Source organism: Grammomys surdaster, unplaced genomic scaffold, assembly GCF_004785775.1.
Source record: "Grammomys surdaster isolate TR1022 unplaced genomic scaffold, NIH_TR_1.0 167, whole genome shotgun sequence".
NCBI lineage: Eukaryota > Metazoa > Chordata > Mammalia > Rodentia > Muridae > Grammomys > Grammomys surdaster.
This window is the reverse complement of record NW_021604615.1, coordinates 6,053,746-6,079,343: the sequence shown is the minus strand read 5'-3', so window position 1 is coordinate 6,079,343 and position 25,598 is coordinate 6,053,746. Positions and strand designations below refer to the sequence as shown.

Below are 25,598 nucleotides of genomic sequence, written 5' to 3'. Positions count from 1 at the left end.
GACCCTGGGGATTCAGGAAAGGCTTCCTTATGGAAGGAGGTATTGTTGTTCTGAGAATAAGCTGATGAGTGCAAATCCTTCTAGACTACCATGCTGCTTCTGTTTTCTCATCTGAGGACTGGTCCCAACAGCAGGGAACAAATGATGATGGCAGGTACTGGCCAGCCCTAGGGAAGACAGGGAATGTGAGCATAGCATCCCCAAAGCAAAAGTGTTCCTTTGAAATATGTACTAAGGAAGTTATCAAGCTCTTAGAAAGAATAAAGCCCATGAAGAGGTGACAGTATAAAATCTACCACAATCAATGACAAGATGTTGGGACAAGCCTAGCAACATGCTTTATAAACCAAACGTAAATACACGTTATCTGTCACTACCTGGAAGTGAGGCAGATGACCCCTGACAGAGTGCAAGCCTGACTTCTGGTCTAACTGGAGGATTCCTCAATGCAATTCCCAGAAGCATTAAGAAGGTACTTATCCGAGATTCACATCTCTGTGCCTGAGGCTGTGACACTGATCCTGTGCGCTGCTGGGACGATCCCTTCCTGTGGCAGGAGCCACAAAGCACAAGCTTATACCTGAGGCCCTGGAACGATTGGTTTAATGATTGCTTCTCTGTAGGATTTGTTTAATTTTTAAAAGTTTTAACATTTCTGAGGAGACGCAGTTATCCAGATGTGTAGGCTGTCATTGGTTTGAGTCACTGGGCTTGGGGTGGGGTATAGAGGGGAGGGTGCCCCAGGATTTCTGGATTTTAAGAGACAATGAGGTCTTTGGGGAGTCTTCTCACTTCCTGTTGTCTGATACTGCAGGTAAGGAACTGACAATGTTGATAGTGGCCGACCAGTTCCTAGATTACCTCTAAGGGTAATTGGAGATTCCAAAGAGTTAGTTAGCTCATGGAGGTATGGATCAGAGCATATTCAAGGTGTTAACCTTTAATTTAAAAACTAGAATCACGCATACAGGTGGTCATCATTACTGTAGACCAGGCGATGGCACAGGAGAGACTTCTTAAAAAAGAAATCTCCCTATTAAATACGAAATGCCTGGTAAAGTGCTGTGTGGGCGTGTGGAGTAGAAAAGACCTCCAGCTTTTCCTTCGAGACAAAAGCATTCCAAAGGGTTTCTTTGAAAACCTGCCTGGTGGGAGACTCCCTGGGACTGAGCAGCTCTGATCAGACACAGATCTGGTCTAGCTGGGCTAAGGTCTTGGATAGACTGTTCTTGAAGCGATGGGTTGGTATGTGCAAAAGTCGTGAAGGGGATCTCTGTCACCCCATGGGTGCTGAGGAAGCTTCCTGGTGGGTGGAGACAGCTCAGAGGGGGCCCAGCCTGGAGTAGGAACTGGAGACAGCTCAGAGGGGCCATCCTGGAGCAGGAAGGCAGGTGGAGTTAGTGCTGGCTCTTCCACCCTCTAGGATGAGGATGAGGATGAGGATGAGGATGAGGAGGAGGAGGAGGAGGAGGAGGAGGAGGAGGAGGAGGATGAGGAGGTGGAAGAAGAGGAAGAGGAGGAGGAGAATGCTGTGTTTCCACTCGGCTACCTCTGTCCCGCTCCCACAGGTTGGCTGTTCCATGTAAGGCAGCGTAGTAGACTCCAAGATGGTGTTCTTTCAGTACCACCATCTTAGGAATGAAGGAGAGACCAAGTAGCCCATGGCAAATGCCTCTGGAGACCGGAAGGGGGCCAGGCCTGGACCCCAGTGTTGTAGGACAGAGTTTGCATGCACTATCATGGATGCTCTTAAGCCCATTTCTGAGCAACAGAGTGGGAAGTGGGTCACATGGTGGGAAAGCTGCTGGCGCCGCCCTGCCCTGACCCTGGCTTCTGCATCTGAGGCACGGTACCTGATGGTAGACGCTGATGAGTGAAAGAAACTGGTGAGACGGAAGAAAAGGAACTTGGCTAGAGATGGCCTGGAGAGCAGTCCTTTATGTCAGCTCAGCCTTGGGTGTGGAGTCAACCTATGCACTGTAGTATGTGTAACTGTATCCCAGGCTTTACAACAAGATTGGGGGGGGGGGGAGAGGGAGGAGTAGGAAAAGTAGATGCTTGCCTCACTATAGCGACTGTGGGCACTCTGCCCCATTTTACAGAGGGAGAACCTGAAGGGGAGGGGTGTGTCCTGCGCACTGAGTGCCTGGGTATCTGTATGTCGGAGCTTGAACCAGACTCCAAGATGAAGTCCCTCACATGAAGTGTCATTTTCCGCCCTGGATGGCAAGCTGGTGTCCAACTATAAGGCAAACTGTGCAGCACATATGCACATGAGCCTATGTATAGAATGTCTCCTCCCACCTTGGTAGGGTGGAGGCCTGAAAAAACCAGGGGTTGCAAGAATGGATTCCCAGACCCACAGCCCCCACAGGAGAGCTACTGGCAGAGCTTCAGAGTACCACCCTTGGCTTCGAGGAGGAGGCTTGAGGGCCTTCCAGGCGGTCAGGGTGTTCTTGAGCTCAGGAATGCTCTGAGAGGGAAGATTTCGTGAGCTTGTGGTGGCGTAATCAGGCTAAGGTTAGGAGCGGGGGTGGGGTGCAGTGCAGGACCGGACTGCAGCAAGCAAGAAGCTGGGGAAATCATGGTGTCAAGGGACCTGGAGGGAGCATTGGCCATATTTGCAGAAGCCTCTTGGTGCACACTCAGGTGACTCCCTGAGCACCAACGGGAAGGAGTGAGCAGGGAGCTAGATGATTGTAATTTCTGTCACAGAGCTGTCTCCAAGAGGCAAGAGAAGCACACACAGATGAGGAGACTGCAGAACCAATCTACAGAACTGTCTCCTCCCTGGCTCAGCTACTTTGTTTAGGAAAAGAAACCACCCATGGAGAATGAGGTTAAGGCAGCAGGAACGATTTTGGACCACTAAGTTTTTTAGTACGTAAGACTGAATCAGATATCCAAGGATACCCATCAGGGCCAGCACTGGATCTCAGTTCAAGTTTTGGTCCTGGACTCTCCAGTGATGTGATTCTAGGCAGCTTACTTTATTGTTCTTGATTTAATTTCCTCAGACTGAAACGGGGACTACTTCATAAGATCTATCGGAAATTCTTCGACACAAAGCACTCCCAATAAGCTCTGGCATCACCATAGTAACCAGGGGCATGCTACTTTCTCCTCCCCATAATTCACACCAAGTACTCAAACCAAACACGGTATGGTGGTGACTGATGTGGTAAAGCTCCAGCTTGCTCGAATACCACAAGTTGTACGCTTTGTGGGTTCCCTGGGATGCTTAGATGGCCATGCAGTGTTAGGCTAGGTCCTGGGCAAGCAGGAATTCAAGCAAGAATAAAGTCAAATGGTGCTCTACTCTGTCACACATGCCACCAAATAAGTGGGGAAGGAAAGTGCAGATGTAGGAAGGCACTGACTGGCACATGTCGAAGACAGGTGAGAGGATAGGACAAACTCTCACAGAGGTAAGACTGTGGGACATCCTCATACTCCCAGAGTTCCTAAGCATCAAGACGCAGGCATTTACAGCACATGTGCGTCATAACATTTGAGAGCTATGACTTCCTGCAGGTCGGACTGCTTAGCCCAGGGCAACTCTATGCATGTGGCTGAGCCTCATACAGTGGAGATAGCACAGCCTTCAGCTCAAATTCTGTGTCCCTGGGTTTCCTACTGAGCACAGACTGATGGGCAGTTGACCAAACTGAGAGCAATGTTCTCTGAGGTATTCTGATTTTTCCTTTTCAAAGAATAGTAGTCCAATACTTCACTCCCAAAAGAGCTTGAGAGGAGATAGCTCTAGCCAGGGACAGTGAAGTACAGTCTTGAAGATGTACACTGTGTCTGTCGAGCACTCAGGTTCATGGAGGGAAAGAAGGTGGATACTGATACCACCTCAAAGATGTGCTGCCTCACACTGCTTATCTTTCATGAGATAGGAAGAAGGGGAACCCCGACTTTGAGGCTCCAAGTCAGTCTGTGGATTCTGAAGCCTGAATGTGTTATTAACATGAAAGGGGTACCCTGAATGAGTGATATCCTAGGCTTGGAAAACTCACAGTTAAGTCGTCATGCTTCTTTTTTAATTGGAAAAGAAACAGGTAAGGAGCATCCTACCCCTGAGAAAGGTGAGGTGGTCAAAAATAAACTGTTAGTCGCTAAGCCATATGGATAGTCCTGAGAAAGGTGAGGTGGTCAAAAATAAACTTTTAGTCGCTAAGCCATATGGATAGTAAAAAAATGGAATAAATATTCCACCATAGCTCATGTACGTCAGAACTCATCTGAATTTTGGAAATGAAATGCTATGAGTCAGAACAATGGCTTCCCACAACACCCATTGTGCACACGAAGACGGGAAACTCAGACACAAACAAGAGACAAACAGCAAAACCTGCCAAGAAGGTACAGGAAACACTTGCTCATGTTCACCCCCAAAGTGGAACAAGACACTAATTATTTTTTCAGATGAATGTTAAAAATAATACATGCTTTACTGTAGTGGCCACAAGATGAGATTTGAATACAGCATTGTTTAAAAGAAAACAAAACCTCTCATTATAGCCACTGTTTAAACTGGAAGATTTATCTTTATAGGTTATCTTTCTTGGCAAAACGAGATAAAATTTTTGTAGACAAGAAAAAAAGCTATCTTCTGCAAACAACATGTGTTAAAAATAATCACAGAGATAAACAGACAATAAAAGGTTTAAATTTTAGACAACAGGATAATACTGCTAGCTTTGGTTGAAAGAATAGGGTGTCAGAAAACCCAAGAAGAGAAGCTATGGAGGATCAGTGTTCTCATTTCCACACTCCACTGAACCCAGCTCAGAAGGGAGTCTGCCTGGGTCTTCACAGACAAAATTTACCATTAAACAAAAAAGTATGCTGAAGGACTCTGGGCAGGCCTTTGTGGCTATTCCACTCTCATTTGAGATCTTAAGGCCCCTTGTTCAAAGGAACCACCTCTGAAAGGGGACCCTGAGCCTGAGGGTGTGTTCGGTCCAGTGAGGTCAGTGGTCACCATCAATTTAATAAGTGTATTGAATACTGCTGTGCATGCTTCATTTACAGTGTCAGCATCTGTGAACTGAGGTGAAAATAGTTGGAACCCCTGGAGTAGCATTTGGGGGCAGTGGAGAGCCAAACAGAGGAGCAGTGTATGCTGGGGTTCCCCAGCTCCTTAGGGTAGAATTTAATCTTGGCTTTGCTGGCCTGCTTTCCCATCTGTGAACTGACTCCCCACATATGTCTGGATTTCGTGTGGTTCAATGCCAAGAGCAAACAGGGACCAACAAGGGACTTGGTGACAAAAGAAGAGGGATCTCAGGATATAGCCAGCCTCAGACCACAGGCAGCAAAGTCTCAGTGCGTCTGGAGGTCCCGTCTCAGTGCCTATGGCTGTGGCCAGAAAGAAAGCATATGCAGAGGCCGGATGAGTTGGGAACCAGCAGTCAGTAAGCTACTCCGGGTCTGATACAGACATGGGATGAACTTTAAAAGGCAACAGTGTATTCAAATAACCTCCCGGGACATTAAAAAAGTACACACTGTGCCTCTTTTTAAATTTTCAGACAAGCGCTAAAAATAACAAAATTCCCACAGTGTGCAACACTAGCCAATAAAAGGGTTTTCTATGATGGTAAGCTGTTGATCTAGAAAGACAGAGTGTATAAACTTTAATGCATGATGTATGCAAACGCCTACATGTGCACATGCATGGCGTGCAGACGCCACAGTGCTGGGCACGCTGGCTGCACATGTCTTAGTTCTAGAAAGCATGATGGCAGCCAGATGGCAGCCAGTCTCTTCCTATCTCAGCGGCTGCTGGGAGGGATGCTCGGTCATGAGGCTAGCTCTTGTCCCCCGTAAATGTCAATGTCAGAAGACAACTTATTCAGCTCTGCCATTGGCTTTGGCTTTTCCCATGACTCATCTCTCCTTCCAAGATAACTGGCATTTCTGAAGGGCACCCTTTTTATTAAACCTTATTTCTCTCTACTAAAGAAGTCCTTCTCATTTTCAGCACTTGGGAGGCCATTTTTTTTTGTACCCACAAAGTCCTTTCTGTTTATTTCTTTGTTGCCTTGTTCTCCTTGAGGGTATGCAGACAGTCACATACCCGGTCTACCAATGCTTGTCTCAAAATAAAGCCCCCAAAATACCAGTGGCAATTCTCATTTATAAACATCCTTCTTGGTCCACGGCCGCCTTCATGGGATGTCTGTGTTTGAATTGGGTCAGATTTAGATGAGAGAGACAGGCAGGGAGAGAGAGAGAAAGAGGAGGGGGGGGGGACAGGGATAGAGACAGAGACAGAGAACAGAAAGACACACTAAGGAGAGAAGAATACTCCCCAAAATTTTCCATACAAGCCACTGCAATTACACTTTTTAGTAATTCAACAGGGCCCAGACTCATCCTAGACTGAAGTTCAAAGGCAACTGCCACAGTGGAAGACCAACAAAAGAAAATTTCACAGAGAAAGTATGTTTCAGCTGATCTATCTATCTATCTATCTATCTATCTATCTATCTATCTATCTATCTATCCAAGATCCATTTGCCTCTGTCTCCCAGAGGCTGGGATTAAAGGTGTGCCCCATCACATCTGGTTATCTTGGTAGAAATGTGTGAGTGTATTTGATCAGGGTGGTGGGAAATTAAATTAGAGTTTCTGAAGCATGGTTCTGGTTTTCAGGGAGAGGTTTGCCCCACTCTACTCCCCACTGCTGAGACAGCAGGTGCTGAAGAGAACTGTATCTGATGAACAGAGTCTCAGAATGGAGGCCAGACTAGCTCAAGAGCCATGGCTGGAGGAGTGAGCATCTAGAGAGAAAGAGAAACTGACAAGAGAATCAGAGTGGCCTCCGATGGAGAGCCTGCTTCCCCTTCTAATGCATGGCTGCCCTTGGGTTTCTTTTTCTCTCTTTCACCCGTGATGTTGGGAATGAGCCCTAAGCCTTCATGCATGGCTGGCAGCCATTCTTGCACTTAGCCAAGCCCAGCTTATCCTTGGAAGGTTTTTTTCTTTGTTTGAAGCTGTGAGCTTTTATGTAGGGACTCCATGTTGAGTGATAGTCCCAAAGAAGAGTTCAATCCTGCAGCTGGGAAGCTTTTGAGCCCAGCATTTATCAGCTGTCTTGTTTTGTGGTGATATAACAGGGTATCTCATATAGTCTTGGCTATTCTGGCACTCCCTATGTAGACCAGGTATACACAAAACTTTTAACCCCCGTGTTCTGCCTGGATCTCACTCTGGAAGGTTATGAAGCTATCCTGCCTTTCCCTTTCCTCCTAGGTTACCAGGAATGTCTGTCAGACTCCCATCTCTGGAGCCATCTAGGAACAAATGGGGATCCCTCAGCCTCAGAGCTTTCTTTTTCTCTTTCTTAAAATGCAGTTGGGTGCAATGGTCTAGGTTAGTAATTTCTTCACTGTGTGCAGAGAAGTGGGAATGTCTGTAAAATGTCAGGAAGGTTTGCTTCTGCAACTGCTTCACAACTGTCTGTCTCTGTCTTCTGTCTCTGTCTCTCTGTTTCCCTGTCTCTGTCTGTCTGTCTCTTATCTCTCTCCTCCTCTTCCTCCTCCTTCTTTCCCTTCTCCTCTTCCTCCGCTTTCTCTCCAGGGTCTCTCTAGGTAGCTATGGCTGTTCTGTAACTATGTAGACCAGGCCAGCCTTGAACTCACAGAAATCTGCTTGCCTCTGCCTCCTGAGGGCTGGGAAGAATAGCATGTGTGCTCCGGTACACTCAGTTCTCCTGTCTTGTAAGTTGGCACGGAACATACAGCTTGGGGCACACAGTAGACGCCCAGGGGTTCATGCATCTTGCCCTTTGGGACTGCTGTTCCCACTGATAAATAAGATCTGATCCTGTGGCCTGGGCTGTGACGAGAAGTCTAAAACAGCACATTCAAAAGAGAACGGCCTTTTCTGAGTGGATTCTGCGTCAACCCAATGGGTACACAGCCACTTTCAACAAATCCAAGAGAGGCCGGTTTGGCTGACTGACTTTAACTAGGATGTGGTACACAGATCTAATCTAAAGTTCTCAGACAGTTGTTATCAGGAGCCCCAAGAATGTCATGCTCACAATATGCATCTTTTTAAATGCAGTTATTCCCACGCGGAGCCTGGACCCACCAGTGTTCTTCAGTTTTTATTATGGAGAACTCAACCTCAAACCATCTGTTTCTTTATTTAAAACAGACCTTCGGGTTGAAGATCAGGTCTGTGCCTCCCAAAGACAACAGTGCAGTAAAACCCAACGCTGAGAGGGTCAGGGGAGCCAGAGAGCCGCATACCTCACCCACTCGATGCTAATTGCTTGCACCCCCTTGCTTCTCTCTCTCTTTCTTTTTCTATTGTGGTCCCAAACCTTCCAGAAAGTACCTGGGAAATGTAAATGTTTGTTCTCTAGTGAGTGTGTCTTTTCTGCTGGCTATGTGTTAAGGGGAACCTGGCCAATTAATGCTTGTCTTGAGTAGCATTTCTAGACGCTATTCCTGCATCACTTCTTCTAGAACGTCAGCGTCTGGGCTGGACTCCGGATATTTTGATCTTTCTCATCGGTGGGGACATGTGGCATTTGGAAGGCTGCTTTGTGCTTCCCATATGAGTCAGACATCTGACCACTTGAATGGTCACTTGTCTTCACCACTGTGAAGAGCTCAGGGACAACAGAGGGCTGAGCTGCTCAGGGCCACAGGCTGGCCAGCTTCTTAGGACAGTTCTGAGATTCCCAAGGCTGCCAACGATAAATTAATCTAGTATTTTCCCTGATGCCAATGGCAGAAACACAAGATGGATGTGGCCTCTTTCCTTTGAATATTAAAGAGAACAGTTCTTGCTGTGGTAGAGATGGAGAAACTGGGACAGGGTCCTATAACCCCAAAACCCATTGTGTGCATGCATGGAGAAAGAGCCAGTTAAAAGGCTCCCCAGGAGAAGCAGGCATAGAGTTATGTGGTGGGTCATTCTACCATACTGTCCTCTGGTTATTGTTTTAACATGTCTAAAATAAAACGAGGAGAGTAGCTTGGTAACTGTACAGACTCTATTATAGTCTCTACTTCTGCAGTCACTGGACAGAGCCAGCCTGCGAGGGTGCTCGTTAGTGCCTTGGGCAGACTAACTCTGAAGGACCTTTGTGACCAGCTGGACTGTCAGACAAACTGCGTCACCCCTTCTATAAGGAGACTCAATGGTCCTAGCTGCCCCCTGAGGGAGATAAAGCCACACAGGGTCCTTGCAACACCACACAACATTACCACACAACATTTTCTCACAACTTTGGCCTTTTTAGAGATCCCGTAATTGTTAAGCGTGAACTGGGAGCATAGAAAAGGAACAAAGACCTCGAGTGCAGCGTGCCTTCTCTCACAGAGAGGGGAAAATGCTTGAATGCCCAACTTGTCAAAACATTCCATCAAGAGGTGGGAAAGGGAAGCTGTCTGAGGCCAGAGCCCTTGTCTGGTTTACAAGAAGCTTCCTTTAACTTCGGTAATCAGCGGCCTGTGGGAACCGGTAGAGACCAGCTGGTCCCAAGTTGCCTTAGTTGGTGGACCAGATGGATGTGGCACCCTATGGGGAAGTGCTTGGAACTCTCAGATGGGCCTTCTCTACCTGCATCAACCGCATTTCTGTGCCTCTGAACTTCCAAAGCAATAACTACAACTGTCTATCCTGTTTTTCAGAAAACACCTGCCACCAGGAACCAGGCAATAAAAGGGTCAATTTTTTTCTCTCTGTACTTCCTTGCCTCCTCTGAGCTAGAAGATTCCTTCTCTGGGGTTGGCTTGTTCTGATGTCAGTTCCACTGGTCCAGAGGGCATTTGTGGCCCATAAGACAGTGTCTCTCTCTGATCTCCAGGAAGGTGGGATTCAGGAAGGATTCTGGGAGGTGGCTTTGAAGCAGCAACCTTCCTTAGCAACTTCAGGAATCAAGATGTTTAACTATGAAAGAATCCGTCAAAGGCTGCCAGTGCTTTGTCAGGGCACACAGGTGTGCAGCACTCATTCAAAGGGACGAGGGTAAACAACATATCTAAACACTGCAATTCCTGGGGACAGCCCCCACCATATCAGAGTGCCACTGCTCATGGCTGTGTCTTGGTCCTGTGTTGCCACTAGTCGGGTTTTATTGTGCACTGGCTTAGTTGTTACAGTAAACAGCCAATGATGTGATTGCCCCCTGCTAAGGCCAGTGAACTCGCACCAGAGACTTCCCCCATTTCTCAGTATTTAATAATGCATTAATTAATTAATTTGCTGATGAGAACAAACCTAGAGTAAGGCTTAGGCAAGTTCAGGTAAAGGGAATGATGGTTTCAAAGATGATGGAAATACATCTTCTTTTTCATGTGTGTAATGTGTGTGTACAGGGAGGGTGCTGGTGATTGAACCATGGAGCTTGAGTATACCGGGCGTGTGCTGCTTCTCAGCCACACCCCAGTTCTGAGCACACCATCTGCCAACCATGGCGTTCTTCCTATAGTGATGCTCCATGCCCCTATTCAGTGAACCTGTGTCAAAACTTGTCTTTCAGCAATGTTTTTTCTTCTTGTATCCCAGGCTGCCTCTGAGGCCCTGCTCTTCCTGCCTCTGGGGTCACAGGTGTATGCCATCATGCCTGTCTGTATTTTTTCCTACTAGATAGATCTCCATACTGGCCTGTTTTGTTTTCAAATCCTGAATATAATACCCCCATTGTTTTCTGACATTAAATATTGTCACGTTAGGATAAAGTGGAGGGGATTATTCAAAACAGCGACCTTCCCTTGCAGAAAGATTAACTCATCTCTACAGCTGCTCACTATCCCTCTTGCTCGAATGAAGAGTCTCTGTGTGCGGGAGGCATTAGATCCCCAAAGTCCCCGGTATGAAAGCTACCAGACAGGTGGATCTCATGAGACACACATGGAGCCTCATGTTGGAAAAGCAAGAAGATCAATGCCTCTTACAGGCCTCGGAGAGAGGCGGAGAGCTAGGTGACCTCCCAGCCTCCCAGGAACTCCTTTTATGGGCTGATTGAGAGCTCATCAGTCAGTCAGTGGTCTACACAGCTGGGCCTCGGCCTATTTACTTTTGAGATCAGATCTTATTGTAAAGATCTGAGCTGAATAGGTCACAAATTGTGGTCGAATGTCCAGGGAACCCCGGCTTTTTATTGTTCCATTCTTCCCTGGGATACACTATCTAGAATATTCTTACACATTGACTAAGAGTTCACTCTCTTTCCCTCTTCCTTTGTTCCTCCTTTCAGCCTTTTCTCACCAGAGCTGACTTTAAGGACACAATTGACCTCCAGGACACTGTGCCCTGGGCTAGCCCATCTCCCTCACTTGAATTTATCAATTAAGGTAAGATCTAACGTCCATCTTGCCTGCTCAATAGCATGTTTCGGGCACCCAGGCACTGCTGATCGAACATGTTGGAAGGAAATTCTTTTTAAGTGTGCACGTTTCAGGAATATGAACATTGGCAGATGAGGGTGAAGACTGCTTGGCGTGCTTGGGTGGTTTGGGTTCCTCAGTGCTGCCTGACACAGGTGCTGCTTGTAGCCCATTTCCGTGTGGGAGCCAGCTTTAGGTCCTTCACAGCATTTTCTTAGATTCAAATGAGACCCATATTCGAATGGAGCCTAAAACACTAGCCCCAGCCAGCTTCCCTTCATGGACTGTGACCCTGGTTCATCTAAGCACCTTCCATAAGAACGCTTCCCAGATCTTGTCTTATCCCCTGCAGATGTCCCCCAGGCTTGTGAACTCTTTCCTCTTCTCTTTCCAACTTAATTTCCTCAACCCTCTTGCTCTCAGGTCCCCTGTGGGCAACCCGACTTTATCCTTGAAACCCATGAAGCACCCTTTGTCTTTGGGGACACCATCTGCCGCTCATGGATGAAGGCCTTGCTTGTAGCTGCTGGAGTGGGGTCTTGTGATGCTGGGATGTAGATTCCCATATGCAGAGGAAGCTGGGGAGCTTCCCAATGCAGCAGACACCAGCAAAATATGATTTTCAAAGTCCAGCACCATGTGCGCTTTGAGGGGACATGGCCCTGATACATAATTGTCCCCACGAAACCCTCAGGTAACCAAGCTGTAGCCCTCGTGCTTAGGGATGTCAGGTCCCTGCATTCTCTGCCCTAGTAACCTGCCCAGGTTCTCCGAAGTAGGTGAGAACCACCAGGAGACTGGAGCCATAGGGACCTGGAAGCTAGCTTGTGTCTTTGCTACCTATGAATGATATTTTTGCCCTTTCCTGTGATGTCCATTTGAAACATTGCAGGTGACTTTTACCAGGTATGTGGAGTGGCCGTGCCACACCAATCTATCAGTGAAGAGGGCATTGACCACAGCAATGCTCTCTTAGAGAGAAGACCTTGTCATTGGCTGGCTGCCCCCAGCCTCTAAGCTCCTCGTGGCCAATGGCAAAGATCCAACGACAAGGTGTTCCTCGCTACGATGCTTCCTCTTTTAAAAATGGCTGTGTCTCACTGTGTAGCCCTGGATGGCCTGGAACTCAGTACACAGACCAGGCTGGCTTTGAACTCATAGTGACAATCCACTTTGTGGTGTTAGACAGGCACTAGCAAGCTCAGCCATATACTCTTCATCTTTACTGGTTTCTTTTATTTTGGTTTACGTTGTTAGATTTAAGGAATCCCGGGAGGGTGAGAACTATCTGTCTTCCAGATCAGAGACCCTACGGTGGGGGGGGTGAAAGATTCTTAGAATGTAAAATGCAGCATCTAAGCCTTCCTTGTTGCCTTGAGGCACTCACAGTCATACATACACAGTGATCAAATTTTAAAAATTAAAAAAAAATTGTAATTGAGGGAATGGACTTAACCAGACCTCATGGTCAAACATTGCATGATAGAAGATTATGGGTAACCAACTGAAAAAATGAACAAAAATCAATCTCTCTGGTTCTTAACCTGTGGGTCATGACCTCTATCTCCAAATATACTTATATTATGATTCATGACAGCAGCAAATCGTTATTAAGAAGCGATGAAAATAATTTTATAGTTGGGGGTGTACTGGCTGATTTTTTTTCATGTCAGCTTGACACAAGCTGGAGTTATCACAGAGAAAGGAGCCTCCCTTGAGGAAATACCTCCATGAGATCCAGCTGTAAGGCATTTTCTCAATTAGTGATCAGAGGTGGAAGGTCCTATTGTGGGTGGTGCCATCCCTGGGCTGGTTGTCCTAGGTTCTGTGAGAAAGCAAGCTGAGCAAGCCAGGGGAAGCAAGCCAGTAAGAACATCCCTCCATGGCCTCATATCAGCTCCTGCCTCCAAGTTCCTGCCCTGTGTGAGTTCCTGTCAGCAATGTGGAAGTGTAAGCTGAATAAACCCTTTTCTCCCCAACTTGCTTCTTGGTCATGGTGTTTTGTGCAGGAATACAAACCCTGACTGAGACAGGGGGAACTGTATTAAGGGGTCACATTGTTAGGAAGGTTTGGAACCATGTTCTAGACCAACCTTGGAGAGTTATGGAACTCACACAAAGCTGTCTTCACCTATCCCTCTCTGTTTCCTGTTTATTAACTTGCTAGATCGTGACACCCTGGCTTTGGACATTTCTAGGATGGAATTTACTCCATGTTTTCCACTGAGCTGCCTGCTGGCTTCACAGTGTATAAGAAGAAAGAGCAGGTTAGGAGGTCTTCAACCATCTGCTAGAACTGTGTGTCCTAATTCATCAGAAGAGGAAGGTTAGCCTCCTGCTTTGCTGCTCCTGGCCTGAGCAGGGAGTGAAGGGGACGGAGGGCTCTGCCATAGTCCCTGCCTCTTCCTACTCCAGTTCTGTGCTTCATAGGAATTTTCTAGAGACTGGTGGTTCTGTCTGCAGGAAGCAATGACCACCCCACCCCCTGCAGCTCAGCACATGGGGTGGAGAATTGTGCTCTGTGTATTTTACACAGACCCACTCACTCTGTAACTTGAGCATTCTCTTGGAACCGGACCACAGTGCATTTGTGATTTCTCCTTGGAGTCCAAAAGTTATCCAGTGACAGAGTTTCTGCTGTTGGCTGTCACCATGGAGAAAACACAGTAACGAGGGTACCATGTCCATATAAGGCTGAGTTAGCCGAGCACAGCCTGCAGGGAGGTTGTGTGGCAGCTACAGCAGCACCGTGGGGAAAATATATGGTAAGCGACCCCAGGGGAAACTGTGGGAAAGAACTCACCATGCACAGGCTCCCTGGAGTCAGACTCCGCCCTACAGCTATTTTTATAATAACATTATTTAAGAAAAATATTATAGAACTAAGAGCAGATCAGAAGTAGCCCTGCTTTCTGCAGAAACATGTGCGGGTGACTATGTTACATATCCCTTCTGCGTGCGTGTACCTGGAAACAGAATCTAAATCTTCATCCTTGTTTGAGATGAACACACGTTTGGTAAAATGTCCAGTGACATCTTCAGAAACACACACAGTGCAGTGTCATCATGCCAGCTCTGTCTCACCCTGTATCATCCAGTGTGATCTGCTTGGATTAACATGTTGTGTGATGACTGAGCCTGCATCCCCATGGTATCTTTCTGTCCTCTCACAGGTGCAAGGATGAGACAGAATCATGGGAGTGCGCCCTGCCTTGTGACTGACCACATGAGCATGGGCATATTGAGAGGGTGACACTATGGTGAAGTGTCATGGTGGGTGTCACTTCCTCGATCTTAACAATCTGCATAATGACGAGAAGCAAGCCATACCAGGCTAAGCTCTGATGACCAGACTGGTCAAGTGAAGGAAGAGTTAGCTCTCCATTTTATGTGGCCACGGCTAAACCAGACCCAGGTGCTTTCTTAGTGAGGGACATTGGGAAATGATGAGACCTCAGTAGCTGTGCTGTGGGCTCCCTAAGTTTCAGACATGCAGAAACCCTTGACAACTCCTTCCTGGAATCTCTAAGAAGAGATTGTGTGACATGTGAGAGCACATTGCCATGCAGATGAGTCTCCGTTCAAAAAGCATGAGTGGCCTTTAGAGAGAAAAATATCCTCACAGAGACATCATGCAAACCTCTCATCCATGGGCTCTGGCTCTGGGTAATCATAGCCCATGTGGAACGCCAAGCAGGAGCTGCTCCTTGGGCTCATGGCTGTCTTACCCCAGGAGGCTGGAGGCAGTGTCCTCCTGAGGTCTAACCATCTCCCTTGCCTGGTTCTGGAGATATCTGCTCAGCACCAATGGATCTGCTTTGAGTCCATATAAGGAGGCTGAGTCAGTCAGAGCTTCGAGAGCCTGTGCCTGGCCTGGGAAGCTACTGCCTGAGGGAGTTCAGACACCCTCGTCACTCACAAATTATCTCATCCTTGACAAAATCTATAGCAAGGGACCAGGGGAACTTTAAATATCAAGAAATGAGGCTGGGAGTGGTGGTGGTGGTATGCACCCCTTTAACTCTGGTATTCAGGAGGTAGAGGCAGGAGGATCTCTATGAGTTCAAGACCACTCTGATCTACATAGAGAGTTTCAGGCCAGCCAAGAATACACAGTGAAACCCTATCTCAAAATAAACAAATTAAATAAAAAAAATAAATAAGCAGTGCAAAAATTAAATAAATAAAATATTATTTATACTATATAAGTCTGTCCTTTTAAAATGTTGACAAATGATCTTCAGCTAATAGTCCCAAAAGGACAAGGTCCAAGCAGGGAAACCTTTGACTTAAACTAAGCATCGCTGCTTTCAGAACTGGGGTCCTCAGCATGCCTGTGATCTCTCATTAACACATCAGTCAGCCGAGTCAGCAAAGACCTTCACATCTGAACAGAGGGCCCTGGTCATCAAGATTTCCTGCAGGAGCTTGAGGAGGAGGTAGGGGAGACACAATATGGAATTGGTGTGTACCCCAACCACAGGGCTGGTCATGCTGCAGAAGAGGAATGGGAACAGCCACTCGAAATGCTGACAGGACAGACAGACCTGGGTGGAGCTCACTCGGGACTCAAGAGCCATGTGATTGACAACTTCGAGACAAGCATCATGCGCAGGCAGCTGCTGTCCAGCTGTTCTGGTGAGGCAAAGGTGAGGCAGGCAGGGGTGTGGTCCCAGAAAGAAAGCTGTAGCAGACAAGGTGGCCCTGTGTGGACTACTACTCTCCAGAACCCTACACACGCAAGCTGGCCTAGGGGCTGAGCCTAGGTCCTGACCTGTGGACGCTAATCATATGATCCAACACTGAGCTCCATCCACCCCAGGGAAAAGACTACCTCCTTTATAAAATGAAATATAGTCTAATTGTATCTTACAAGACTTGAAGAAATAGTTAATAGTCTGGGTTACATTAATCGTCAAAGAGTCTAAATTTATTTAAAAATTCATCATATGGTAAACATGTCTGAAAACAGAGCAAAAGTAGACTTTTATTTTCAGACTATAATATAATAAGATGTCCAATGCTGAGGCTACTAATTTAAAAATATATGGTTCATACAACAATAAGGCTATATAGTACCTGCAAAAGGCAGACAGGAAGAGAGAGGGGGGGGGATAAGAGAGTGGGAAGGGAACTGGTTGAGAAGGGGGAGGGAAAGTGTGGAGTTGGGGGTGAAGGAGAGGAGGGGAGGGATGGGTGTGGTCAGAGCACAGTGTGGACAAGTATGATACTATCAAAAGTACACATTGCTTAATGAGGAATAGGATATACATATACCTTTTTAAAAAGAAGCATTAGTATTGTGTGTACCAGAAAGTCCATCTTTCTAGCAAGATGGCTCAGCAGTAAAGAGCATATGCTGTTTTTATAGAGGACACAGCTCAGACCCAGCACTCATGTGGTGGTTCACAACCATCTGTCACCCCAGTTCTGGGGGATGTGATGCCCTCTTCTGGCCTCTGTGACCATGGCACACAGGTAGTATGCATACATGCATATAAACATTCAAACACATACAATAAAAATAAATGAGAATTTTAAAAAGTAACCCTGAAACTGAAACACCAATTTTAAGGGCAGTAGAGCAAAACCCGAAGACGTGTTAAGCCCTCTTCCTACCGGGAGCTGTGGTGATCTCTCAGGTGACCTTCTCTTTACTTATCTAGGAAGTGACCCTCATCAAGCACACTCAGGGTACAAGTGATTTCAACCTCGGGATTCTTGTTCATGGAGCAATTCCCAAAGCTCTCAAGTTTGTACAAACCCATGCTGCATCACTAGGGCAGCCATATTCTGTTTTATATAAGTTTCTTTATAAAGTATTTGCCTATGTAAACCATGAGTCTAGACCATCTCTGTATTAACACACACTCAATCTTACAAAACAGCCTTCTGTCTTCACTGCACAGCACAGTGCTCCCTTACCAACCTTCCCTAAACATTATATTACAATGTATCACACAAATGCCTTGCATTTAGACACATTGTTGCAAGTAACCTGCAGAATGAACACAGGAGATCAAGCACAGATTACCGGCTGGACTATATAAGGAACTTGAGCCTTCTCAGCCTTTGGTACCCAGGGGTCTCTGGAGGCAAGTCTTGGTGGCTATCTAGGGACATCTGTGCTTGTGTGTATTCATTACCATGAGAAATACAGTGGTTCCATTGGAGCCCATTTTGTGACCTATTGCATGGTGAAAGGGAATCAGCTATATTGTGTCATATTAAAGTGTGATTGGACTGGTCAATTTAAGGCACTTTCAAACAGCGTCAAGAAACATTATTTTACACTGCCATGACTTACCCGTGCTCCTTTCTCTGGGTAGCACTGGCAGCCCCCGCTGCAGTCTCTCCCTCCGCAGGGCACATCCAACTTCTTTGAAGCCTGTAGAAACCAGACACAAGACAGAGTTTACTTAAGAGTGTCATCATATCCCACTGTGGGTCATTAATGTAACATCAAGCCTTCATTCAAAAGGGTCCACGGGCCCCTCTTAACACAGATGTAGGTACAAAGTCCCCATCGCTGTGCTGTTTTAAGCATGTGTAGTCTCACTGCCGTCGTCCACACCCCATACTATTGTGACATTCTTGTGGCCCTGAGTGAGACAAGGGCTTGCTGCTGGCACAATACATTCTGCCAGTGACAGCCTTGGGAGGAGCACTGACTCCAGATATTGAGCCAGGAGCCTAGACTTGAGGACCAGAGGAAACATTCCTCAAACCCAAGGCTGCCCAGGGAAACGCAATTGCAGAGCTCAGGAGGTAGAGTCACAGGGGCCTGGAGATTTGAAGGAAAGCGAGCCGTGGTGGGAGGGGTTGCTATGACCACTGTGGCTCCTGCCATGGAAGGGCAAAAGAAGGAGATGTTGTAGGGAGGCAGGTCTCAGAAATACACGTGTCAGCAAGATACCCCCCAATAGCACCGCAACTCAGGTAGACACATCGTCAGGAAAGCCCACCCCCTTATTCCTCCCCCTAACACCCATTTTCTTTGTGGTGAGAAGGAAAAACTGAGGAATAAGCCTTTCCTAAGTCCTGGGTTGGTTAGCTGGAGTAGCTTCTTGAATGTCCCAACCCTTAGCTAGTATTTTCTCACTTCCCAGTCTCTATCCCAACATTTCCAGTGAGAGAAGAATGAAGAGCCTGGATCACGTGGCCAGGGGCGGGGGTGGGATGGGGGTGGGGCCCGGGGCAGGATTTCTCTCTTAGATAATGCCCACAGGACCCAGAAAATTAAGTATCCTGACTCGCTTTCTGTTCGTTTTACTTAAATCAAGCACCAGCTGTGGTCCCCACGATTACCCACAGATATGTTAGGACAGCCCTTCTCCATGCTGGAGCAGGAGAGAGTGCAAACACAAAAGACTCAGTCTGTCCCATCTTGACCACGTCTGATGCCATCCTACCCACAGAGCCCAGGTTGTTGGCAGTTACTCCTAAGGCAGTGTATGTAGACATTGTTTGCTTCCGACATTCACTCAGTCACTCTTTCTGTAAGTGGGAACCAGCGGATGACGGTACCCCTCCAATGTCAAAAAGGTTTTAACCATAGAATTAAAGTTATCCTTTATACTTATATATTTGTGTGCACATGTGTGTTTTGCACACGGGAGGTCAGTGGACAGCTCGTGGGTCCTGGCTCTCTCTCTCCATCACGTGGATTCCAGGGATCCAACTCAGGTCATCGGGCTCGGAAGCAAGTTCGTTACCTGATGAGCCATCTCACCTGCCCTAATGCTGAGTTTTCATTCTGGGTTAAGCCTCAAAAACATAGTTGGAAGGTCACAGGGAGACATAAGTCTCAGCACAGGTGCCCACTGTGTTCCTGAGGAGATGCCAACCGTACTGCTATGGACCTTCACCTGCTTTATATGTCTCGCAGAGCCCAGGATTCACCACAAGCAGCCCTGGGTATGCAGGCCACCGCAGACATCTGACTCAGCGCCATCTGGCCACAGTTCACTTCTGGGATCTGCAAGCCTTGGGGCTCTTTTTGTACAGACATTTCCTCCAGCGAGCTCACCCCACAGCCCTGTAGTTGGAACCCTGATGATGACTCTCTACCTAATCTACTGTCTGATGAGTTTCACAAAGCCCAGCATTCTCAAAACTTTGAAGACGCGCAATTCCCCCAGAGCTCTTTGTTGAGGTAATAAAAACAGGGGGCGGTCCATGGTGTAAGAGTAAACATATATAAAAATATTTTTATGCCTTTAGAATATGAATCTATGTGTGTGTTTGTGTGTGTCTTCAGCGAACATTTACACTGAGTCATCTAGTACAGGTTTTGAAGATAATATTTCTAGAAATAAGGCACAAGTTGAAACACGGGTTTCATCAAAGTCCCTGGGCACGGAGGCCGAGCCTGGATGGGTCACACTCACGTCATGTGACCATGACCCGACTGGACAGTTATCTTGGTAGTTTTCTCTCATTTGCCAATAAATCACCCAGGAGTTGTTGGGAACACATCGGGAAGTCTTCAGTTGAGAAGGGAAAGAACTATGCTCATTCATATTCTCCAGCTGCTGATTCACAGGGTATTTTAATTTTGATTTTAGAGCCACTTGCCAAATCCCTGTCTAAAAATCAATGGTTGAAATGATTTTAAAGGTTTCAAATTGATCCAACAGGCTTCCTTAGAGTTGTCCCTGCATTTAATTGTACAAACGAGCAATACCAGTTGGAGCACCCTGTCTCATGAGCTGAGGGCCAAACACAGCACTGGGAGGTGGCCCTTAGACATCAGACTAGTTCCGCCATGGCCTTTCCAGCCATCTCACCTCTCCTGCAGGGGCTCTCTTACAAATTCTAGTATCTACAAGAGCCCTCAGGAAGTCAAGTGGAGTGTCTGGTCTCTGGGACAAACAGAAATATTGACACACTGAGGCAGGGTATGTGCTCCAGACAGACTCTTAGAGACCGGACATGTCTCTGGATTGAACTACTGCATTCTCTTAACAGGATGTGGGGCTCTAGAACTTCTTGAGATGTGAATGTTTTCCTGAGACTGTGGGTGAGGATAGAGGGAAACTCATGTGGGCTGTGTGTCTGGAGAACTGTCCCCCTGCCTCAGAAAGGAACTCTGTCAGCTCACACAAGCCCGTGGGTCCACACTTGGAGTCTGATTCTTGGTTCTACTGCTCAGCACCGTTCAGGGACAAGTCACACTCCTATTTCTTGTCAAGTACTTAATAAAAATGGTGGTTTCTTTCCCCTTGACCATCTTGGGGAACCTGCTCACCACCTCAGTGATGGAGACCATCCTGGACTTTATTTCTATCTTCACAAGAGTGAGCTTCCCCTTTTGAATCCTCTCCAAGGATTTTATATTTCTCATTTTACAAAATCACAGGTTAAAACCTGGGCCCCAGGGGTATGTAGGATGGGGAGGCTCCCATAACTTCACAGGGGTCTGTGGGCTGCCCACATCCATTTGGCTGAGCTGGCCAGACTTGGCTTTTGGGATGTCCTCAATCCCAGGGTAAAAAGAACTCAGTCCAAGGTGGTAGTTACACTGAAGATCCCCTAAAATGGCCACAGGAGTCTCATACCCTGAGACACCAGTGTTTATGTCTGCTCTGAAGTTATTCCTCCCTCATGATTCTGAGACCAATAAGGATCCTGTGTTGTGGGCTCATTGTCCTGTGAGGATATCTGGTACTCCAAAATCAAACTGTCTGGATACTGCAAGCATGGCTGGGGCCAATGACCGGCTTTCTCTTGACAAGTTCACTCACTCCTTGATCACTCGTGGACTTACACACGTGCACACTCTTGCACACTCATTCCCCGTTCACACACTCATATGCCACTATAGACCCATTCACACACTTCTCTCTCACACTTACGAAGTTCCTCACTCACACACGCCAGCCATGGTTTCACCCTTTGCTAACTGCTTACTATGTACTGTTCAAGGCTCTGGAATAAAACTGAGATATATTAGACGTAGTCCCTGGCTTCATCGTGTGTGAGTAAGTAGAGAAGATTGCTTAAGCAAATAAGTCAATGCCTAGTTCAATATCATTTGAATTCTGGTACAACTTTTTGAGGAAGAGGGTATCTGGAAACTAAGCCAGGAAGGAGGAGGTGATGGGTAAAATTGTACTCCTTTGCAGACTCACTCAGACTTGCCCACATGCTGTCCCTATGCAGACGGCCTTGCTGGCATCTGTCTGTGGGCCACACTCCCAAACTTAGCAAGGACTAGGTTGTCAATCATCAACCCCTTCCTGGAGAAATCACACTAGCCATCCAATCAGCCGCCATACGAGACACTGAGTCCCCTCTAGTATATCGGCTCTGCAGACAAGACAGAAGACTGGATGTGGCTATCAGAGGAGGAGAGGGGACACTAATGTCCGCTCATCACCAGCTTGGACATATGCTGCATTGTGGAGACCCAGTAATGTGGAAGTAAAGTTAAGTCTGGAGCAGGCATGCAGGAAGCTGGCTGTGCCCTCGGGAGTCATGGAGTAGGGAGAAGTCCTGCAAACGTTTCCCAGGAGCAGAACTATGTGGGCAGCAGAGAGAACAGCAGAACTCCATAGTCCTCTGAAAGCCAAGCAGTGCAGCGGCAAAGACGCTGGGTAAGGTAGAGGAGGAAGGCTCTGGAGGGGGCTCACAGGTGAAATAGGAGGAGAAACAATAGACTAGAGACAGGGATTGTCACCCAAATAGGTCACCCCTGAATGACAACTGTGCTCTCACTATCTCTAATACCCTGAGTGTGGAGTGTGGGTGTAGAGTCAGTTAGGAACACAGCCACAGTCTGCCTCCTCACTATATTTTATTTCCAAGTCCCACGTGTGCCAAGTCCCACAAGTCCCATTGTGAAAAGAGAACCCTGTGATTGGTTAATCAGGGAGCAGCCTGGATGTGGCTGTACCACCCCGAACACATCCTACCTCATCAACAGGTGGGTCTGTCACTGGAGCAGAAGAATCTCATACAGGTTCAGTGGGGGCCATGGCCAAATGGACCCTAAGTCTATCCTTCCTAGGAAATGCCTCCTTAGTCCCCCTCTGACTCCAACCCTGTTCCCTATGGGAATTAAGAGAGTTTTAGAGCCCAAGTCTCAGATGCTAGATTTCTAGTCAATGTAACAAATGAATTTCAGTCCCTCTCTTTCTTAAATACTTCCTTTTAGGACTCTTCTCTCTGGGCTGAGTTTTATTCTATCCTGAATTGGTAGACGGCACTGCTGTATGGTTGGAAGTCACAGGAATGACCTGGGCCACGAAGCAGCAGGTAGGAAAGTAAGGCCTAAAAGGCATTTTGTGGTGGATCCTGACTGCGTTGCACTTATCTGGAAGCTTCTGGAATCAATGAGCAGGCACTGTACAGCACCCCCCCCTCTCTCTTTCTGTCTCTCTCTCCACCATTATGTTCATAGCTAAGACTTCCCTTATCTTTACCATGTCCGTCCTGGATACACCTACACCACCCTGAATGCATGATCTGGCTTGTCAGTGAGCTGTTTGCCTCTGGAAGACCAGACACCATAACATCTTGTAAGGAAAGCCAGGTTCTAGCTTCCTGACCCAGGCTCCTCTCAGGCTCCATTGGAGCCTCTCATGCTTCAAGCTGCTGGCTCTCTGGTTCTGCCATCTATAAATGGAATGTGTCAGAGTAGGGCAGAGATCAGTGCTAGCAGCTGCAAGATCAAGAGCACATCCGGTCCCACAGTGAGTGGTGCTGGCTCCCAGTCGGACCAGCAGTCCATGGCAGTGACAAGACAAGAGTATCACGTTGCCTTCACCAGGGACTGTGTCCCACAAGACAGATAGGAAGAGTTTCCTCCCTGCCTGGTGAAGAGTGTACTCACTGCCATCCAAACCACTGAGCAACAGCAGTCCTTTTTCAGATACACCAGCGCTTATATCCAGGGCATCGAAGACGAGATTTGTACCCGAAAATAAAACTCACAAGTGATTTAAAAGCCTCAAGACAATTTCTCTAGCTACTTGTGCAGACCAAGGGCACAAATCAACAGAAACGCACCCAGGTCCCTGCAGATGTGAGTATCGTTTAAAGTTGACACACCATATGTGCATGAAAGGGGAAAAAATTGCAGCCCATTGTTTTTGATTTGTGCATTAAAAAAATAACCATTACTCAAATTTATATGGAGATCTAAGAACAAAACTCATCTGTCCTAAAACAAAGAATATTTTGTCCTCCACATGTTTCAAGAAACATCTTGTCCAAGGAAGTATTTTTAAGCCAGTACACCTCCAGCCAAAAAGAGCAGCTTTGAAGGGAACTTACAGATATCCCACCACGCATCGCCCCCGGCATCCAACCCCAACTTCCTCTGCAGAGGAGTCTTAAATAACCAATTCTAAGCAACTCGAGAGGTAAGCCTTACTGCCAAAGGTAATATGTTTCCTATTTGCAGGCAACGTAATCTATACAAGTCTTTGTTCTGTCACAAGTCCAGTCAAGCTGGGCGTTCTAAAGATCTCTTTAATCCAGCAACAGGCCCACTAAGGGGAGAGAGCCAACTTGGGAACAAAGTTCTCAGTAAAGTTCTATTAGTTTATCAAAACAGGAAGTATAAGCCATTTCCGCACATGCAGCTTTAGAAATTAAGGAAATAATTCCAACATGGTATTAGCAAGACAAGGTATATGGAAAGGAAACGCAAATCACAGCGGCACACACAGTGGGCGGCCCAGAGGTCCAGCCAACTCACTGCCTTTGTTTAAAAGCATCTCAAGGGCACCCAAATCGAGCTCAGCCACTTTAGAGTATCCTGAGACCACTGCCAGCTAGGCAGAAAGGTTGATGGCAGACAGGAGTGCTCTACCTGATTACCTAGGCAACCGATGACTGGGAAGGAGGGCTTGCCACCAAGCACCAATTAATTCCAGGGTGGCGTGGCCACCATCACCTTGTGCATTCATGGATGGGAGGTCTCACAGGGAAGGGGGAAGGCAGGCTTTTCTGTAGAACAAGAGAGGCAGGAAGATGGAGCACTAAGGAGTTTCCTGGACGATGGTCATGGAAGAGTGCTCCTATGTTGGCCCAGGTGTGCACCTGCAGGGCACATGTGTCTTCCTTTTTGTCCCCATGGCTGTTCATTTGTATGTCTCATCTAAGTCTTGGGAAATGATACCCATTCTGGAAGGCAGAGGCAGGAGGGTCAAGAGTTTAAGGCCAGCTTTAGCTACATAGCCACCAACGCAACTCCAAGATGGTGCTTTCCAGACCCAATCTGCTTCTGACAAGGCAACATGAGCAGCCATGCTGGGGAAAGGGTGTTGAGAGCGGGAACCCGATGGCGAGCCTCCCAGAATGATTCCTGACTTACATCATTGATTCCGTGATGGCTATCGAGGGCTACGTGGCGTGGCGTGAGGTGGGCTGGTGGGCTTGAGCATGAGGAATGGCAGACAGAGACTCTGGGTGGGGTTGCTGACACTAGGTAGAGAACACTCTAACCCTGCTGAACTCCAAACTGAAGCCAGTCACTCACCTCCCACAGGAGTTGAGGATTCACTGATGGCTTCTTAGAGACTCTTGGCTGTCCAAGTCTGGGGTCATTAACATCAGACAGACAGCCTAGCTCGTGGGCCTGGGGCTGCAGACATAGGAATGAGAGCTGAGCCTCAGCCAAGGAGGTGTGAGCCAGACACTGCCTCAGAAAACACCTGGCCCAGAGCTAGGATGATCTCAGGTGTGGGTGGGCCTGGACCGCAGGTGGAGACAAGCGGGCCTTGGGTAGATGGAGGAGAGGGGAACTTGGCACTTCCTGTCATGCATGCTCACCCTGCCTTGGCTGCTTCCTGTTTACGAGCCTTTCCTTATGGAGGCAAAAACAGCCTGAGCGTGTCTCCCCTTTTAACAGGTAGGATGGTGCACTGCCCTGCTGCTGTGGGTAGGGAGAAGCCCATACAGCTTTTGTTGCCTGACAAGCTACCTCTAGCCTCCCACCCATCCCCTTGCTTCGGAGAGCAACGGGGTCACTACAAGGATGAGTTGAGACTCCTTTGTTGTGTGGCTTTAGTGTTGGGTGGGGATTTGGAGATTCTTCATCTTGAGTCATTCCATCCAGTGGTTGAAACTTAGCAACGCCAGGCGATGGCCCCGGGGAGAGGCTGTGGGGAGGAGTCAAGAGGCAAAAGTCAGTGACCAAACAGGTGTGGTCAGCTGGGTGGAACAGGGCAATGGGCCAGGATGGAGCCGTGGAAAACATTGGAAATGCAGGTGACAGCTGTCACGGCG

The 25,598-nt window shown here is 47.4% G+C and overlaps 1 protein-coding gene across 1 annotated transcript in view; it reads right to left on the bottom strand.

Annotated features, from left to right (window-relative positions):
* The window catches only part of Col4a2 (collagen type IV alpha 2 chain), a 135,981-nt gene that overhangs the window by 76,860 nt on the left and 33,523 nt on the right, over window positions 1-25,598 (bottom strand). The window contains 1 exon segment of the mRNA XM_028766336.1: window positions 17,668-17,748. Within this exon segment, the coding sequence (XP_028622169.1) occupies window positions 17,668-17,748 (81 nt within the window).